The sequence below is a fragment of the Miscanthus floridulus genome, chromosome 9 (genome assembly GCF_019320115.1).
Source record: "Miscanthus floridulus cultivar M001 chromosome 9, ASM1932011v1, whole genome shotgun sequence".
NCBI classification, from domain to species: Eukaryota; Viridiplantae; Streptophyta; class Magnoliopsida; order Poales; family Poaceae; genus Miscanthus; species Miscanthus floridulus.
The window spans coordinates 130667462-130684141 of NC_089588.1; the positions used below are offsets into that span (position 1 = coordinate 130667462).

General features: G+C 44.8%; 1 protein-coding gene across 1 annotated transcript; it reads left to right on the forward strand.

The window, feature by feature from the left end:
- Positions 1-15327: 15327 nt before the first annotated feature.
- Positions 15328-16308, forward strand: LOC136482953 (uncharacterized). Its single transcript, XM_066480102.1, has 3 exons — positions 15328-15525; positions 15613-15810; positions 16011-16308. Exons 1-3 carry the CDS (start codon positions 15358-15360, stop codon positions 16107-16109), a joined length of 465 nt encoding a protein of 154 aa, XP_066336199.1. The 5' UTR covers positions 15328-15357; the 3' UTR covers positions 16110-16308.
- Positions 16309-16680: the final 372 nt, after the last annotated feature.

Below are 16680 nucleotides of genomic sequence, written 5' to 3' on the forward strand. Positions count from 1 at the left end.
TCTGAGCTTTCACTCTTTCTATTTCTCTGCTCCTCAAGCGTTATACTCTTCTCTTCTGACTCTTTGTCAAACTACCTGGACACCATTGACCGTCTTGCCAAACATACTCCTCTTCTTCATCTTCTTCATAATCGGCCTAGCTTTGATCAATGACGCGCTTACCTAGCCGATCATGAACTCTCTCATTCTTTAAGCTCAAATCCATATTATTATGTTGATAACCCAAACGCTCATGGATAGATCAGTGGTTGGTTTTAGATTGCCTATATTCCCGGTATTGATCACTGCATTCAGGATTATTCCTAGTAGGTAATTTCAAACCTTTATTCCAACAATGTTTGAAGAAAGGACAATTCCAATGTGACTCAGCTTGTTCTCTTTCATATTTCTTTTCTTCATATCGACACCTATACTCTTCCTCTTGAAACCAACGCTAATAATCCTTTCTCATGCTATTGTTGCCACTTATTTAGTAAGATCCGAGACGTAATACGAGGACGCATAGCACCAGCCCTTGATGTCTCACCATGTTCATATCGACTCTTTTGCTGATCACGTCGCTGCTTGGCTTTTCTATACTCATCAGCCGTCATCTGCACTCTCGGGTTAACCGTTCTAGCTTCCTTTGCCTTAGCTGATGTTAAAACTTTAGCCATTCCTTTAGGAATTTTGAATTCTACCATAGTTGTTTTTATAGGAAAAGGATGCCCATCTATCTTCATAGGCTCTTTAACCGATTCAAATTTGATCTTCCCTTGCTGAATAGCGTTCTGAATGTGCTGTCGAAAAACCCCGTAGTCATTAGTATGATGGGACGTGGTATTATGGAACTTGCAATATTTCTTCTTCTTAAGTTCTTCCGGAGAAGGGATTCTATGATTTGCAATAAATCAAAAAATTTGTCAGCCTTGGTAACATCAAAATCATAGTTATCTTCATTTACCTTCACCCAAGGACAAGACACAGGCTTTTTACTCCATGTCCACTTGGCAGCATCAACCTCTACCTCTCCCTCATCATTAGAATATGAATCATAAGAATCGGCTGTTGTAACCCCTTTTGGATATTTATTTTCTCTGCGTATTTTCTAAACTTGGTATTCATAAGCTGTTACCCTCTGAACTAAATGAGCCAAATTTTCAAATTCCTGTTCAACAAATTTCTCCTAGATTGCAGGCAACATTCCTTGAAGGGCCAATTCAGCCAATTGGCCATCAGACAGATTCAATGAATAACACAAGCTCCTGGTCTCCCTAAATCTCTAAACAAATTTAGAGCATGATTTATTGCCTCTCTGTCTCATATTCGTCAGATTAGTAATCCTTTTTTCTCCTATCCTAGTATAAAAATATGCACGAAATTTCTTTTCCAAATCAGCCCAAGCTTCAATAGAATTTGGCTTTAATGATGAAAAACAAGTAAAGGCCGGTCCAAACAAAGATAGAGGAAAGAACCGAACTCTATTTGCGTCTTCAACAGATACTTCTCCCAACTAAAAAATGAAGGTGCTGACATGCTCCGTGGTTGATGTTCCATCCTGCCCTGAGAATTTAGAAAAATCTAGGATCCTATAGCGTGGTGGAAGAGCTACCCTATCATACCATTCTGGATATGGACGTCGATATGGCCAGTTTGATTCTTAAGTTTCAGACCAAACTGACTCTGCATCATATCAGTTATCCTATTTACCGAATCATCAAGATTCACACCTAAAGCTGACTGTCCTTGCTGATTTTGACTTGCTTGAGTATTATAATTATAATTCTAAGTATCCTGATACCCTAGATGCGGTAAATAATCATAAGTACTAGCATCAGAATGGCATGATATCCATGTGGGTAATCAGTCTGTTGAATCATATGCTGTATTGCTCATTGGAGGTGCTGATTGTAATAATTAGGATCAATATCCCTGGCGATCCTCTGAATAGATGGAGCTATTTTTTGAACCAATGGCGGAATCTGATTTGAAATATTGAATGTTACTGTCTGGCCACCTTGATGTGCAGGTGGTGCCACCGGCTATTGCACTGAGTGCTACTGAGTTTGCCCAGAAGGATGTTGAACTGGTTGACCATCAGGACCATTAGGTGACTGCTGCATCTGTCCATCATTCGGCTGTTGACTTGTACTAGCCATATTAGTCCATTTAACCGATGAGTGTTAAGTATTGAATATGTTGGTCCCACTTGATCAATTGGTGCTCCATAAAACACTTCTTTCATAATATTTTGGAATTTATTCAGAAAAAATTCATTATGATTCTTGAGCACATCATGGGTAGTTTTGTGGATGGCTTCAACAAAAAATATTCTCTCAATTTCTTCATCCTTATCCGTCTGTCAACGAAGTAACACCCTTGGTAACGGAGTCTTCTGAAAATTTTTGTCACGCATCCTAGCATAGGACATAAAATATTTATCTTGAAACTCCTCCGTTACCTTGTTAATGATGTCCTTATCTTTCTCTAGCAAATCTTCATAATGCACGTTGAGAATATTCTGATTATCATGATTCATGACGACTGTGGTCCCACTGGACGTGCCAAAAAATGTGTTGACACAAAAATGTGGATCAATGAGAGCAACACACTCAGAAGCTTGGAGATCTGCAAATCTGCTTGGCTTCAAACCCAGGACGAATCAATTTTGAGACTATTGGCATGCCAGTCAATTTGACCCTATAATTAACAAGGACAGGGAAAACGATCAGTAATTTATGGCGGAACATGTCAGTGTTGCCCCAGACAGTTCCAATGTGTAGGGGACCGTGACGCCTAAGAGGGGGGGGGGTGAATTAGGCAACTTAAAATTCTAATTCTAAACTATGGCCTCTTTTTCTAACCTTAACAAAACCTATGCAAAAGATAAACTATCTAAATGTGCAACTACGGTTTTGCTAGTGTGTTGCTATCTCTACCGCAAAAGGAGTAATACAATCAATGTAAATGTGGAAGCTAAAGAGCAAGGTAGAGATATGCAAACTCCCGTCGATGACTCTGGTATTTTCACCGAGGTATCGAGAAGCACACAAGCTTCCCCCTAGTCCTCGTTGGAGCCCCTCGCAAGGAATCCCTCGCAAGGGCCAAGCTCCTGGTCAGGTAACTCCGTGGAGTGCCTTGGGCCTTTCCCACGCGCAAGTGGGCCTCCGACGTGCCTTCTAGCAAGCCTCTCCCGGATGCTCCCCGCCGTCTTCACTATTAAGCTTCCGACCGAAATGCCACGGGCCTTGTTCCCTCCGGTACACAGTGGCGGCCACACCACAACCATGGTTGGTGTGATCTCACAAGACTACAAGCCCCTCCGATGTACAACAATGGTGCTCGCAAGCACCGTGTGGTAAGAGGTATGCAAACCTCACTAAACACTAGGTCTAAACCTAGAGCAAACGCATAAGCGGTGGTCTCATCAACCTAAGCACTTTGCAAAGCACCTACGCTAATCACCTAATGAATCACTAAGCACTATGCAAGTGGAGATCACTAAAATGGTGTATCAATACCCTTGATATGTTTCCTCAGCTCCACTCCCTTCATTTGGCTGGTTGGGAGTGTATTTATAAGCCCCACTGAGAAAGTCGCCATTAGGGATGAAATCCTGCTTTTCTGCTACTGACCGGACGCTGATCACGTCCTGACCGGACATGTCCGGTCATCCCGACCGTTAGAGCCACGATCAATTGATTTGATGCTGCCAGCCTCCGGTCACATGCCACCGGACGCGTCCGGTCGCAATTTCGCCGCTCTAGAACCTCTCTGTACTCGATCGGACGCTGCTGCTCTGTGTCCGATCAATTTGCCGCCAGCGTTCGGTCCAGCGTCCGGTCGCTGTTGCTGACGCCTGCTGTAGCCGAGTCACTGATCGGAGCGTTTGGTCAATCACCTTCCAGCGTCCGGTCACCTCTGTGATCTCATATCTTTGCGATCTTGCGTACGGCTTGGTTCCTATCTTTGTGCTTGGACTTTGCTTGATATCTTGGGTCTTCTCTTGTGCTCCTAGGGTCTTGCTTATGGTGTTGATCATCGGATCTTCACGTCGCCTTCATCCAAGTCACGTCTTGCACCCTATTGAACTACAAAACAATCAATTGCAAATTCATTAGTCCAACTTGGTTGTGTTGATCATCAAACACCAAAATCCAAAGTAAATGGGCCTAGGGTCCATTTTCCTTACAATCCCCCCCTTTTTGGTGATTGATGACAACATGACCAAAGCAAGCAAATAATAGAATTTTGAAATTTGAAAACTACCTACTTGCTAGGATGCAATGCAAGGGGCAAGGTTATATGATGCTAAAAGACACTACTTGTAAGACTAAAAGATACTACATAAAAACTTATCTTGCCCTTGTAAATGTCCCCATGTGGCATTATGGATTTAAGCCTTGCTTCCTACAAATTCTCCCGATTACATAGACTAATCCATAATCCACTATCCTTCCTTTCTCGGACCATTACCACTTGTAGACCATTACCACTTGTAAATTATTATGATCAAGCTTTTGGTCCTACAAATTAATGCTTGCTTTTGGTCCTCTAAATTCTCCCCCTTTGGTATCAAACACCGAAAAGAGAGACATTAGTAGCACAAGGAAGGGTCAAACTTTTTGATCCTTTGTGTGTAGAGTGGAATAGGTCACAAAATTTGACTCTCACACTATATAGATTAAGCTCCCCCTAAATATATGCATACATATGGTAGAAGGCAAAGCATATGCATAATGGGTAAATTATTGCTCAAGGGAATTTAATCTATATAATGTATGGAGGAAGCATATAAATATCAAAATGAAATCAACATGATGATATCGGTTTAGAAATACCACATGTGGAAACCAATTTGATTTCTACCACTTGCAATAGGTGGTGGATTTTTGAAGTATGATGCTTAACTCCGGGGACTCCATTTTCCTTGCAATGAGACTACTACACACATGATAAGCTTGAAAAGATGTTAGTCTCAAAGCATCCAACTTGTAGAGTATCCTCCCCCTAAATTTGTGCACACAAGTATGGAATACTTGTGGGAAACATGCACATTGATTTTAGAATAAAAAATACCACTTGAAAGATGACATCACATGAATGTGAGAGTCATTTTTGAAGGCGATATTCAGGAGAAATTATCTACAATTTGGACTTTGGCACATATTAGATGAACAATTGAAAGAGAAGCTATGTGCCGTGCTCCTAAACAATTTTAAACCATGTAGGTTTGCTCTAAGGGTTAAGAATGAAACCGAGCAAGCCTACCATAAGATATACTTAGTATATGCATGACAAAAGTTATAAGCAGGCAAATGCAAACCTAGGCATGAAAAGTAACTAGATGCTAAAAGATATCTCTTGTAGGAAATTAAATCTAGTACTACATGAAGAAAATTGAATCTAGTTACCTAACATGGGAAGTGGAATTTGGGTCCATAGTATTCACTAACCCACTTGGCAATGATCTTGTCCATCATGATGCACCCCATGAAATGCACCCATACTTTGCCAAGTCTCCAAATTCCCCGTAGTTCATCGGACTTCTCACTTCCCTTTTGGGATCCAAACCTTCTTGGCGCAAGTAGGTCTCCGACGTGCCTTCCGGCAAGCCCCTCCCGGATGCTCCCCACCGTCTTCACTATCAAGCTTCCGGCTGAAACGCCGCGAGCCTTGTTCCCTTCGGTACACGGTGGCAGCCACACCACAACCGTGGTTTGTGTGATCTCGCAAGACTACAAGCCCCTTCGATGTACAACAATGGTGCTCGCAAGCACCATGTGGTAAGAGGTATGCAAACCTCACTAAACACTAGGCCTAAACCTAGAGCAAATGCATAAGCGGTGGTCTAATCAACCTAAGCACTTCGCAAAGCACCTACGCTAATCACCAAATGAATCACTAAGCACTATGCAAGTGGAGATCACTAAAATGATGTATCAACACCCTTGATATGTTTCCTCAGCTCCACTCCCTTCATTTGGCCGATTGGGGGTGTATTTATAAGCCCCACTGAGAAAGTAGCCGTTGGGGACGAAATCCTGCTTTTCTGCTACTGACCGGACGCTGATCACATCCTGACCGGACGCGTCCGGTCATCTCGACCGTTAGAGCCGTGATCAACTGATCAGACGCTGCCAGCGTCCGGTCACAATTTTGCCACTCTAGAACCTCTCTGTACTCGATCGAACGCTACTGCGCTGCATCCGGTCGATTTGCCGCCAGCGTCCAGTCGCTGCTGCTGACGCCTGCTGTAGCCGAGTCACTAATCGGAGCGTTCGGTCAATCACCTTCCAGCGTCCGGTCACCTTTGTGAGCTCATATCTTCGCGATCTTACGTACGGCTTGGTTCCTATCTTCGTGCTTGAACTTTGCTTGATATCTTTGGTCTTCTCTTGTGCTCCTAGGGTCTTGCTTATGGTGTTGATCATCAGATCATCACGTCGCCTTCGTCCAAGTCACATCTTGCACCCTATTGAACTACAAAACAATCACTTGCAAATTCATTAGTCCAACTTAGTTGTGTTGGTCATGAAACACCAAAATCCTAAGTAAATGATCCTATGGTCCATTTTCCTTACACAATGTATGGCTAAAGAGCCATCGAATAAAAGGCTATCGACTAAAGAGTCGATATCCAGCATGTTCATGATATAATCAAATTGAATGCTCTCGGCTATTATCGAATAATAGCAATATAGATCTAATAATTGATAATCATTGAACATGATATATAACAATGAAGTATATCAGTATGGGCTGATTAACCAAGACAAAAATAAGACAATCATCAGAAAGCCGATATATTCATGTCAGAATAGAACATGATAGCACAGGCTATCGGCTGTATAACCGATACAGGTAAGTTAAAGGTATAGCATGTAAACAATTGGTTGTTTATTACAAATAGATTTATAAACAAATCAGATTTTACCTATCATCATTATCAGTGAGGTTCGAAGCGATACAGCTATGATAAGGATAGCATATTAAAGCTAAAAACTCGATAGATCTATTTATACTTCAACAGAATCATGAAAGCATGCTATGAGCGTGTGAGCATAAGCAATCGGCTAAATAGTCAATGCGTGCATAGCAAATGGACAAAATCATTTCTAACATTAAATAGACTCATTGACCAATAATTTTCAATTTAAAGGTCTACAAGTGAGGATCGAAACGATGCAGCTATAGTAAAGAACGATATACTGGATTTCATTAACCAATAAACTTATTTGAGATCAAACTTGTCTTGAATGCACGCTATGTTGAAGAACTCGTCGAGATCTAAAGTACTCCTACTCTTAATGCATGGCAAAAGCGGAAAAGATTGTATTGATTATATGATGATACAATGATCGGTGTGTGATATTTATACCCAAGGCCTATACATGAGTCCTAGTCGAATAAGATCAATTACTTCCCTCCGTTTTTGTTTAATTGACACCGGTGACCAAAACACAGAAACCAAGGTGGATGTCTGTCCTATTCAAAATTACCATAATACCCTTGGTCCTGTTATTCATACACGTAAGCACCTTCTGGACGTTTCAGCTCCCGCCAAAGGGGACGTCATTCAAAATTTGAAATGAGTGGCGGGCTTGCCCAAATACTTGAAGCAGTTCTCTATTCTTCTTGAAGCCAACTTTTTTGTGATGCTCTAGACTCCGACTGATGCTAGAGCACTCATGGACTTGAATCTGCACCCAGTGCAGAACCACGATGAAGAAGCAATGGGTGATCATCTCCCATATGTCCCGCCTCCTCTATACCCGTTTGATTTGAATTTGTCTCCCGATGAGAACTACGGCAGTCAAAAAGCTCCCCGAGAGTTTGATCTCAACATCATTCCACAACAAGAAACAGAGGAAGAAAATCGCGTTGACGGATTGTCACTTGCAACCTGTAAGTTATTCTTTCCTAGTTAATGTCCGTCAGTTGAATTCGTTTTGTTTTCCTTCAATATTTGTCTCTTCCACCCCGACACAAACCCCGTGCCGAATAACCCTATGCGAACCTCCTGCCTTCGCCATCCACCTATGGCATGCAGCCTTGCGCTTGCAGCCGGCGGCATCGTGCAATCGCATAGACGAGAAACAGGGGGCGCACGAGAAACAGAGGTGTAGGGCAACGAACCTCTAGAAATTTCCGATTACATAACAAATATATTAAAATTTTCACATAGGCCCACAAAGGGTAAAATTGGAATAGTAAAATTCGGTGACAAGTATTACCAAATAAAAAAAGTGGTCATGGGTGTCAAGTAAACAAAAACGGAGGGAAGTACAAAACTTGGAATAAAATAAACATCCTAAAATTAAAGATAACTTGACTCTACTCTTTCCTTTTTATAGAGTCCAACATGTTCATTGCTTCAGCCGATACCGCCTTAAGTCGGTGTTGATGATGTCATCACTCATTAGCCCGATTGTAGATCCGAACCAGCCGATCCCAATGCCGATCTGAATTAATCAATTCCTTAGATAATGCGGCTTTCTAGGAAGCTTCGATTTTCCACGTTTTCCTTTCCAAAATCTGGTGTAAACAACTATATAAGATGTAAACAAATAAAGACAAGGGTAAACCTGCTAAAAGCAGAGGTGCATAGTCATGATATCATCAATAAGTAAAGTTTAATCAGTTCTTCTATTACCTTTATCCTTCCCGACAACGACGCCAGAAATGCTTGTTGACATTTCATAGCATCACTATTGGAATTGTAGTTCCAGCAACGACACTAGAAATGTTTGTTGGTATATAATAGTGCAAATAAGAAAATAAGAATTCTGCAAGCGCACAGATATACCATTGTAGCACTTCACCAGGAGTATTCTAGGTATCATTATTTATATTTTACCACTAGGAGGAACGATGGAAAGGAAGAGATTGATGAGATTGATAAACCTGTACTTATGATAATAACATTACTAAACACTTATTCTAAACAGGGGTAAGTCAAATAATATTTATGTGATAAGTGCATAACAATTCAGAGAAAGAGATCGATACTCATAAATGTAGTATAGCTAAACTAAGTAATAATCAAGAAAGTAAGGTTTATAATTTAGTTCCAATCACAAGTTAAAACATATACAATCTATAGCAATAATTAACTCTTCATGTATACATAAGGGACATCTCTAAGAAGAAGCATATAGTAATACACCTCTCTGTCGTGACACAGGTCCTGCTAGTCCTACAAACGGGGTATGGAGTACAGAGGATCTATAAGGCTATCACCCAAATAGATCTACCACACCCGGAATGTAGGGTCATCCACAGGCAAAACAATGTATAAGCACCACGCTTACACAGAGTTCGGCTACTCAACCCACTCGAGTAATGAATTGAGCGCTCTGTGATCTTATGTATAAACTTAAAGATAACTACAACTCTATCATGCATAAACACATAGTGAACTAAGAACATGATAAGAGAAATATAATGAAGAATAAGAACAAAGTCATAATTAGATGATAAAAGGATACAAAAGTTATACCAAGTCTTCCTGAGATGAATCCAGAAGCTTGGATGATAGCACAAGTCTACTTGACTCTTACTGTAGCTAAGCAATAATAGAACTATGGATAACTGGAGTTCTACTCTTCTCTCTTGAATTGGATCTCCGAATAACTCAGAATTCAGGAAGATGGCCTTTAGAAGGGGTCTAGGGGCCTTTTATAGGGGGGTTGAGTAGGCGGCAAGCAATCGCCACGTCATCGATCCGAGGCACGCCTTAATCTCGTTCTTCCGCGCAAACCGACTTGAATTAATGGTTGATATTTTATCCCCAAAGTCGGTGGAGCAAACGTGGGCTGGCAGGTGGGCTCCACCAGGGTCGGCCGACCTACAGGTGGGGTCGGCTGACCCCACCTGGGCCCCCTGTCAGCTGGGTTTTGTTCCTTCATCTTGTAATGATGTTTAGGGCCCAGTAGAGTTAGTTCCGTGACGATTGGATCTTGTTTTGTTGTTATACTGTGGCCCAATTGTCCCGTTTTCTGGGAAAATTCTCATGCATTTATAAAATCACTAAAACTAGTGGAAATACTTAGTATAAATCACTACACCTATGTTGGTGATTGATTTGTAGGATGAATACAAGTTATATTGACGGTTTATGATTGACATTATTGACCGTCAACAACCTTAAACTTCAACCTTACGTCCAAACTTCTATTGCCACAAGAGCTAATCAAAAACTCTCATTTCGTTACTTTGGACCTTATATTGTCATTGATAGAGTGGGATCAGTGGCTTATAAACTACTTCTTCCAGCAAACACAACTGTACACCCAGTTTTTCATGTGTCCCAACTCAGGAAGGCCATCTCCCCAACCCTGACAGTTACTCCTGATCTACCAGACACTATCACTGTTGATGCTTTCAGGTGCTCCAGCAAGGTGCTCCAAAGACGCATGAAGCCTCACAGTGATCGTCTGGCCTCTGAAGTCTTGATTCAGTGGTCTTCATGGCCTACATCCATGGCTACCTAGGAGCTTGAGGCGGAGCTGAAGCAACAATTCCCAGCAGCCCCGGCTTGGGGACAAGCCAGATCTCAAGGAAGGGGGGTGTCAGGTACCCTAGCAAGGTGCCGGCGACGTCGAAGGCACCAGCAGTGCCCAAATTTTTCTAAAAATAAACTCTACGTCATAGGCCTGTGTTTGAGTGTATTTGAATCTTTTGGATTTCTATTGCTTCTTTGTGGACATCTACAGGAGTCGCTTATCATGGCTATATGTCTCGTTGAACAGCCACAGCGCAGCAGGAGTTTGAGGAGGACAACTACAAGTACATGGAGGACCTCGGAGACGATCAGGCCGCAGGTGCCACGTCCCACCCAACCTTGTAGAAACCCATTAGACATGCAATGATGTAGCTGCTAGTGCTTTACTTTTATGCAAATGATCTGTGATAGGTTGCTTGGTAGAATTGCTTGAAGCTATTACCATGACACAACCTTTACCCTGCACACCCGTTGTTAGGCTAGATGCTTGCTTACATACTTGCTACTTACTTCTACTACGCATTATATCGGTGATGTGATGCTTGGTGGAGGATTATATGTGAGTGGCTAAGGCACTTGGTGCCAATAACATTGTAATAACATGGGACGATCTTGGCATGTGTTTTGGGTGTGTGGTGAGGGTTGAGTCGAACACACAGGGTTCTACAACAAGCCTTTTGGGTAAGTCTTGCCGGAAGGGTGTGACCTCAGCATCCTTTATGAGAGGTACCTGTGGCAGGTACAGGATAGTGGAATAGATTCCATGGAGGAGACTCTTCGTGGGGCAAATCCCCGAAATAGAGGTGCTGTCGAAGCTTGGGGTGTAGAGGTGTTGTCGAAGCACGAGGTCATGTAGCAGTTGTACACCCTATACCTATTATTTCGAGATTTTTACTATGGAAAGGCAATAGTCAGGATAAAAAAAATGGGATCCAAACACCTCCCTCTTTTTTTAACCAAGAAATCTAGATTCTAAATCACAATATAACAACTTGTTCGGTTTGGTGAGGATTGAAAGGAGAGTGATTTGAATCCCCTTGAATCCGTTGCAATGATCGAATCCCTTTGCGAACAAGGCCTAAAACTGAGATCCAAAAGGCCTGAGCGAGTTTTCTAGCTTTATATTATCCATAATATATAATAAATATTACGGGTTTGTCAATTCGATTACTTCACTGTTAGTTGTGGACATCCGGGTTTGGGCCTTAACTGAGTACGGATATCACTACTGGAAACAGCAACATTGCCGAGGGCAAAAGACTTTGCCGAGGGCCTGATTTCGGGCACTCGGCAAATCCTTTCTTTGCCGAGGGCTGCCCTCGGCGAAGCTTAGCCCTCGGCAACGGATCGTTCGCCGAGGGCCGGACCCTCGGCAATCAACGGCCCACGGCAAAGGCCCACCTTTGCCGAGGGCCGGGCCCTCGGCACAGTACCGCCTCTCGGCGACCTCGGCCGAGCGTGACGGCGGCACCGGCCGTCAGTCTTTGCCGAGGGCTCGGCGTTAGGCCCTCGGCAAAGAATTTGGAAATAAAAAAATAAAACTCTTTGCCGAGGGCCCGTTGTACAGGCCCTCGGCAAATATTTTGAACGGGATGGCGCCGGCGGAAATAAAAAGAAAACATCTTTGCCGAGGGCCTTGGATGTTGGCCCTCGGCAAAGAAATTAAATAAAAAAAATAAAAAAATCTTTGCCGAGGGCTCTGGATCCAGGCCCTCGGCAAAGAGGGGACCCCATATAAAAAAGGGAACGGCCGGGCGGGCGGCCTTATCCCAAGCCGCGCCCGCCCGAGCCGCCACTCGCCTGCCGCCGCCGCCGCTGGTCAGCCGCCGCCGCCGCCGCGCACGCCACCGCGCGCTCGGCCGCCGCGCGGACGCCGCCGCGCGCAGGCCGCCGCGCGCTCGCCCGCCGCCGCCGCGCACGCCACGGCGCGCTCGGGCCCCGCGCGGACGCCGCCGCCGCGCAGGCCGCCGCGCGCTCGCCCGCCGCCGCCGCGCAGGTACGCAGGTACGCACGTACGTGGTGTATGATGCTATTGCTTTTTTCGTTTAGTTTGGGACGGAAAATTTAGGAAAATATGCAGCAAGCACTGCATCGGCGAGGGCGCCACCAGGGGGAAGTGTGGCTTCCTCATCTTCAGGTCCTTCTGCTTCTGCACCAAAGAATGCGACTGAACACAGTCATCTGAACTGCAACGGTGACTTGCTTATGAATAAGAGCAAGGTTGTGATGTGATGTGATGTGGCTACTAAGATCTTTGAATCAATCAATAATCCTTTTGCCGATACTTGTGGATTTCGACTCAATTCCCATCTAGTGAGTATATTGTTCTGTGCACTATCGTTGTGCTACAAGTGTGGTGGTTTAAAGTATGAATTGCAGTAGAATCGATGTTTCAAGTTCACTTTTTTAGTGGTTTTAGGACCAATTCGTCATATCCATACTGTTGTCCGGACCATGCTTACGCAAGTTGCTGGTACCAAATACACATTTAAAAGAAAACATCAGCATTGTTGAAAGGGAAAACTCATCAGCAAAGATATGCATACTGGTTCAGTACTTTTCTGCAGTTGCACTTGTTTTATTCACTGTCTAAGCGGGTCATGTTTTGAAGCAATTACTTGGGCATGCAATGCAGGTGGTTCTGGATAACGGCCTCGTCTGGACGACCTTGCCGTCACCTTCACTTCCCCGTCCCTCGGTCGAGTAGAAGGTAAAACCATGGGTTGTCGGCCATCGCGCCGTTTTTTGATGTGGATGGCCTTCGTGCCTCCCATTGTTGATGTGTCGGCCTTTGTGCCGTGAATGTGGGTGTTGGCCATCGAGCCGATTTTTTTTGCAGGTTTTGGAAACCTCCCCGTACAGGGGAGGTTCTGCCGAAATTTTTAACTTATACCCTTTTTTTTTGCAGAGCAAAGGACGTCAAAGGAGCTTCAGAGTAGTCGATTGTCCTCGTCGGCGCTGCGACTCTCCACTGCCCCGACTCGCCACTGCCCCGCTACCCTGTCTCCACCGCCACCTTAGGTATAAACAACCTCTACTCCTGTATCTTTGTCGTAGACTGCGTAAACCAGTTAGGCGTCTCCCGTCCGAAAGAGATACGGTTGGAGGCATGCAGATCACTGTGTGTATCTGACCGTATCTGTTTCGGATTGTCCACGTTTTTTGGACAGCCCGCGTATGCGTAGATGAGGTCAGTTTCCATGCTCCGCTCCGATCCGAGCCAGAATTTCGGCAGCACCTCCCCATTGTTCTCCGAATACACAAACTTCTTTGCAGGACGTGTATTGGGAGAACATCAGAGAGGTGCTGCCGAAATTCTGTCTCGGATAGGAGCGGAGCATGGAAACTGACCTCATCTACGCATACGCGGGTGGGATTAGGATCTATCCTCACCTATTAGACAGTAGGAACACCGGCTAGGTGCTGTTGATGGTTACGTTACTCGGTGATGTATTTGTCAAAGGATGGAGGACCATTAGTGGATGTACACGGGGCGAAGAAGTCGAAACGATTACGACGTGGATTGGGTGAAGAGGACAGATGACTTCTTGAAACATGCATTTGGCGAGGGTGTAGCTAAAGGGCATTCTCTAGTTTGGTGTCCGTGCAGCCACTGTGACAACAGGAGAAGGGTGGACAAGCAGACCATGGGTAAACATCTTGTGTACCATGGTTATACGCCGGGCTACCACCGGTGGATCTACCATGGTGAAGCCGATCGTATCAGAGAGGAGGTGGTGAGACCATGTCTCAAGCCTTTTGATGATGATGCTGGGGTAGCAGACATGATAGATGACGCTCACCAAGCTCAGTTCGCTGAAGGACGTGACAAGGAGGAGATGGAGGCAAACGTAGAAGCCTTCTACAAAATGTTGGACTCGGCGTCTAAACCCCTTCACGAGCATACAAATATTTCTCAGCTGGATGCCATTGGGCGTGTGATGGGGCTGAAGGCCGAGTTAAACCTGAGTCGAGAAGGCTTCGATAAGATGTTGACTGTGTTTGGCACCATGCTACCGAAGAACCACATTCTGCCCCCCAACTTGTACGAGTCAGAAAAACTCCTTCGTGCGCTCAAGATGCCATATGATAAGATACATTGTTGTCCAAAAGGGTGTGTCCTATTTTGGAAAGAACACGAGCATGCAAAGTACTGTCCGAAGTGTGGATCCTCCAGATACCTAGAGGTAGTATCTGGTGATGGCCAAAAGGTGCAGCTTACGATCCCCGCGAGAGTCTTACGTCACCTTCCTTTCATAGTGAGGATCCAACGACTTTTCATGACCGAGGAAACTGCGAAACAGATGGCATGACATGAATAACATTGATATTGTTTTGTTTTTGAATTAAATATGTTCAATTTCATCTTCATATATGTCAAACACTCGTTGACATGTAGGTGATTCCCTGGTGGTGCCGAGCGCATGCCGACGCCTGGACAATGATCGTGGCTAGGTGGTTCACGCCGGCCTACATAGAGAAGCACGAGTCTCAGCGGGCACTGCGTATGCTCAGGCCAGCTGCCACTCACCATCAAGGCAGCAGGAGTCTCCCCGGATTCAAATCGGCATATGTAAGTGATTTTTCTTCTATTTAGTTTCACGCTTAACGTATGCCTGATTGCTCACCACCTGCCGCCTTTCTCGCAGGAGGCTACGCACCCGGACGAGGATGTCTCGATGTTCACGGCGTGGGCTATGTCCCACCAGACCAGGGTGGCCGGCGACGTCACCTGGGACCCGGCTGCCCCTCGCGAGGCATACTCCGACCCTAACGTGTACACTAAAGTCCAGGAGTACACGTCGGCGGTACAACAGCGGCACGGGCCAGAGTACGACGTCCGCACCGAGCCCATTGATGCCGAGGCCATCATGAGGCTCGGTGGCGGCAGGAAGCACGGCCGGACGTGGATTGCGAACGCCGCCATCGACCCCACCACTGTTCCCACTCTGAGCCAGCTCCGAGCACAGAGCACGAGTTCCAGCCAGCCCATACGCTCACGGCCTACTCCGACACTGCAGCGGGTCGATGCGCTCGAGGTAATTCTTGTTTTACTCGTCGTAAATTAATATTCTCACACTTGAGTTAGTTTTGCATTACTGAAATATTGGAGTGCAATATTGCAGGCCCAGAACAACGAGAAGACGGCGCAGATCACGGCCCTCACTGCTCGGCTGGAGGCTGAGCAGGCCGCTCGGGAGGCCCAGGAGGTCAGGATTGCAGAAATGATGCAAATCATGCAAGCTCTTGGGCAGAAGACGGGTGTGCCTGTGCAGATGTCAGCTCCTCCGCCTCAGGTGCCGCACGCGTTTGCAGCTACTCCTGTAAGCGTTAAAGTTCACTTCTCGCTTGTGTGACATAGAAACCCAGAGAACACTAGCTACTGATTTGCTTGTATGACATAGAAACCCAGACAACACTAGCTATAAAAAATTTGATAGGTTTCTGTCTAAATACTAAAACTGTAGTCCTAGAATAATTACTGCAATCTCACATAAGCATATAATTGTTTGTGCAACCTCAGTCGGCGGGTTCCAATAACCCCCCTCGTGCGTCACCTGATTCTGGAGGCTTCGTTACACCACCCTCGACGCAGAGGCCAGACGGTTGGGAAGGTTGGTGACGCAGAGGCCAGACGGTTGGAGAGGTTGGCCAGCCTCAGTCGGATTTGAACTTGTGGACTTGACACTTGAGTTAGATTGTGGACTTATGGAATTGTTGAATTTGGACTTGTGATGATACATGTGATGATCTATGTGATATCTGTGAGATATATGTGATATTTGTGAGATATATGTGATGATTGTGATATTTGTGGGATATTTCTGCTGTTGAATATATATATATATATATATTTTTTGTCTGCATGGAAAGCAAGAAACAGGTGGAATGTTGAAAATTTTCACTGGTCTTTGCCGAGGGCCTTGACCATAGCCCTCGGCAAAGAAAATCCCAGGAAAAATTAAAAACAGGTCTTTGCCGAGGGCCTTCACCATAGCCCTCGGCAAAGAAATTCCCAGGAAAAATTAAAAAGTAGGTCTTTGCCGAGGGTTTTGAACACAGCCCTCGGTAAAGAAATTCCGAGACAAAAATAAAAACGTAGGTCTTTGCCGAGGGCCTTCGATATAGCTCTCGGCAAAGAAATTCCGAGAAAAAAAAAGAAAATAGGTCTTTGCCGAGGGCCCTGCGGTATA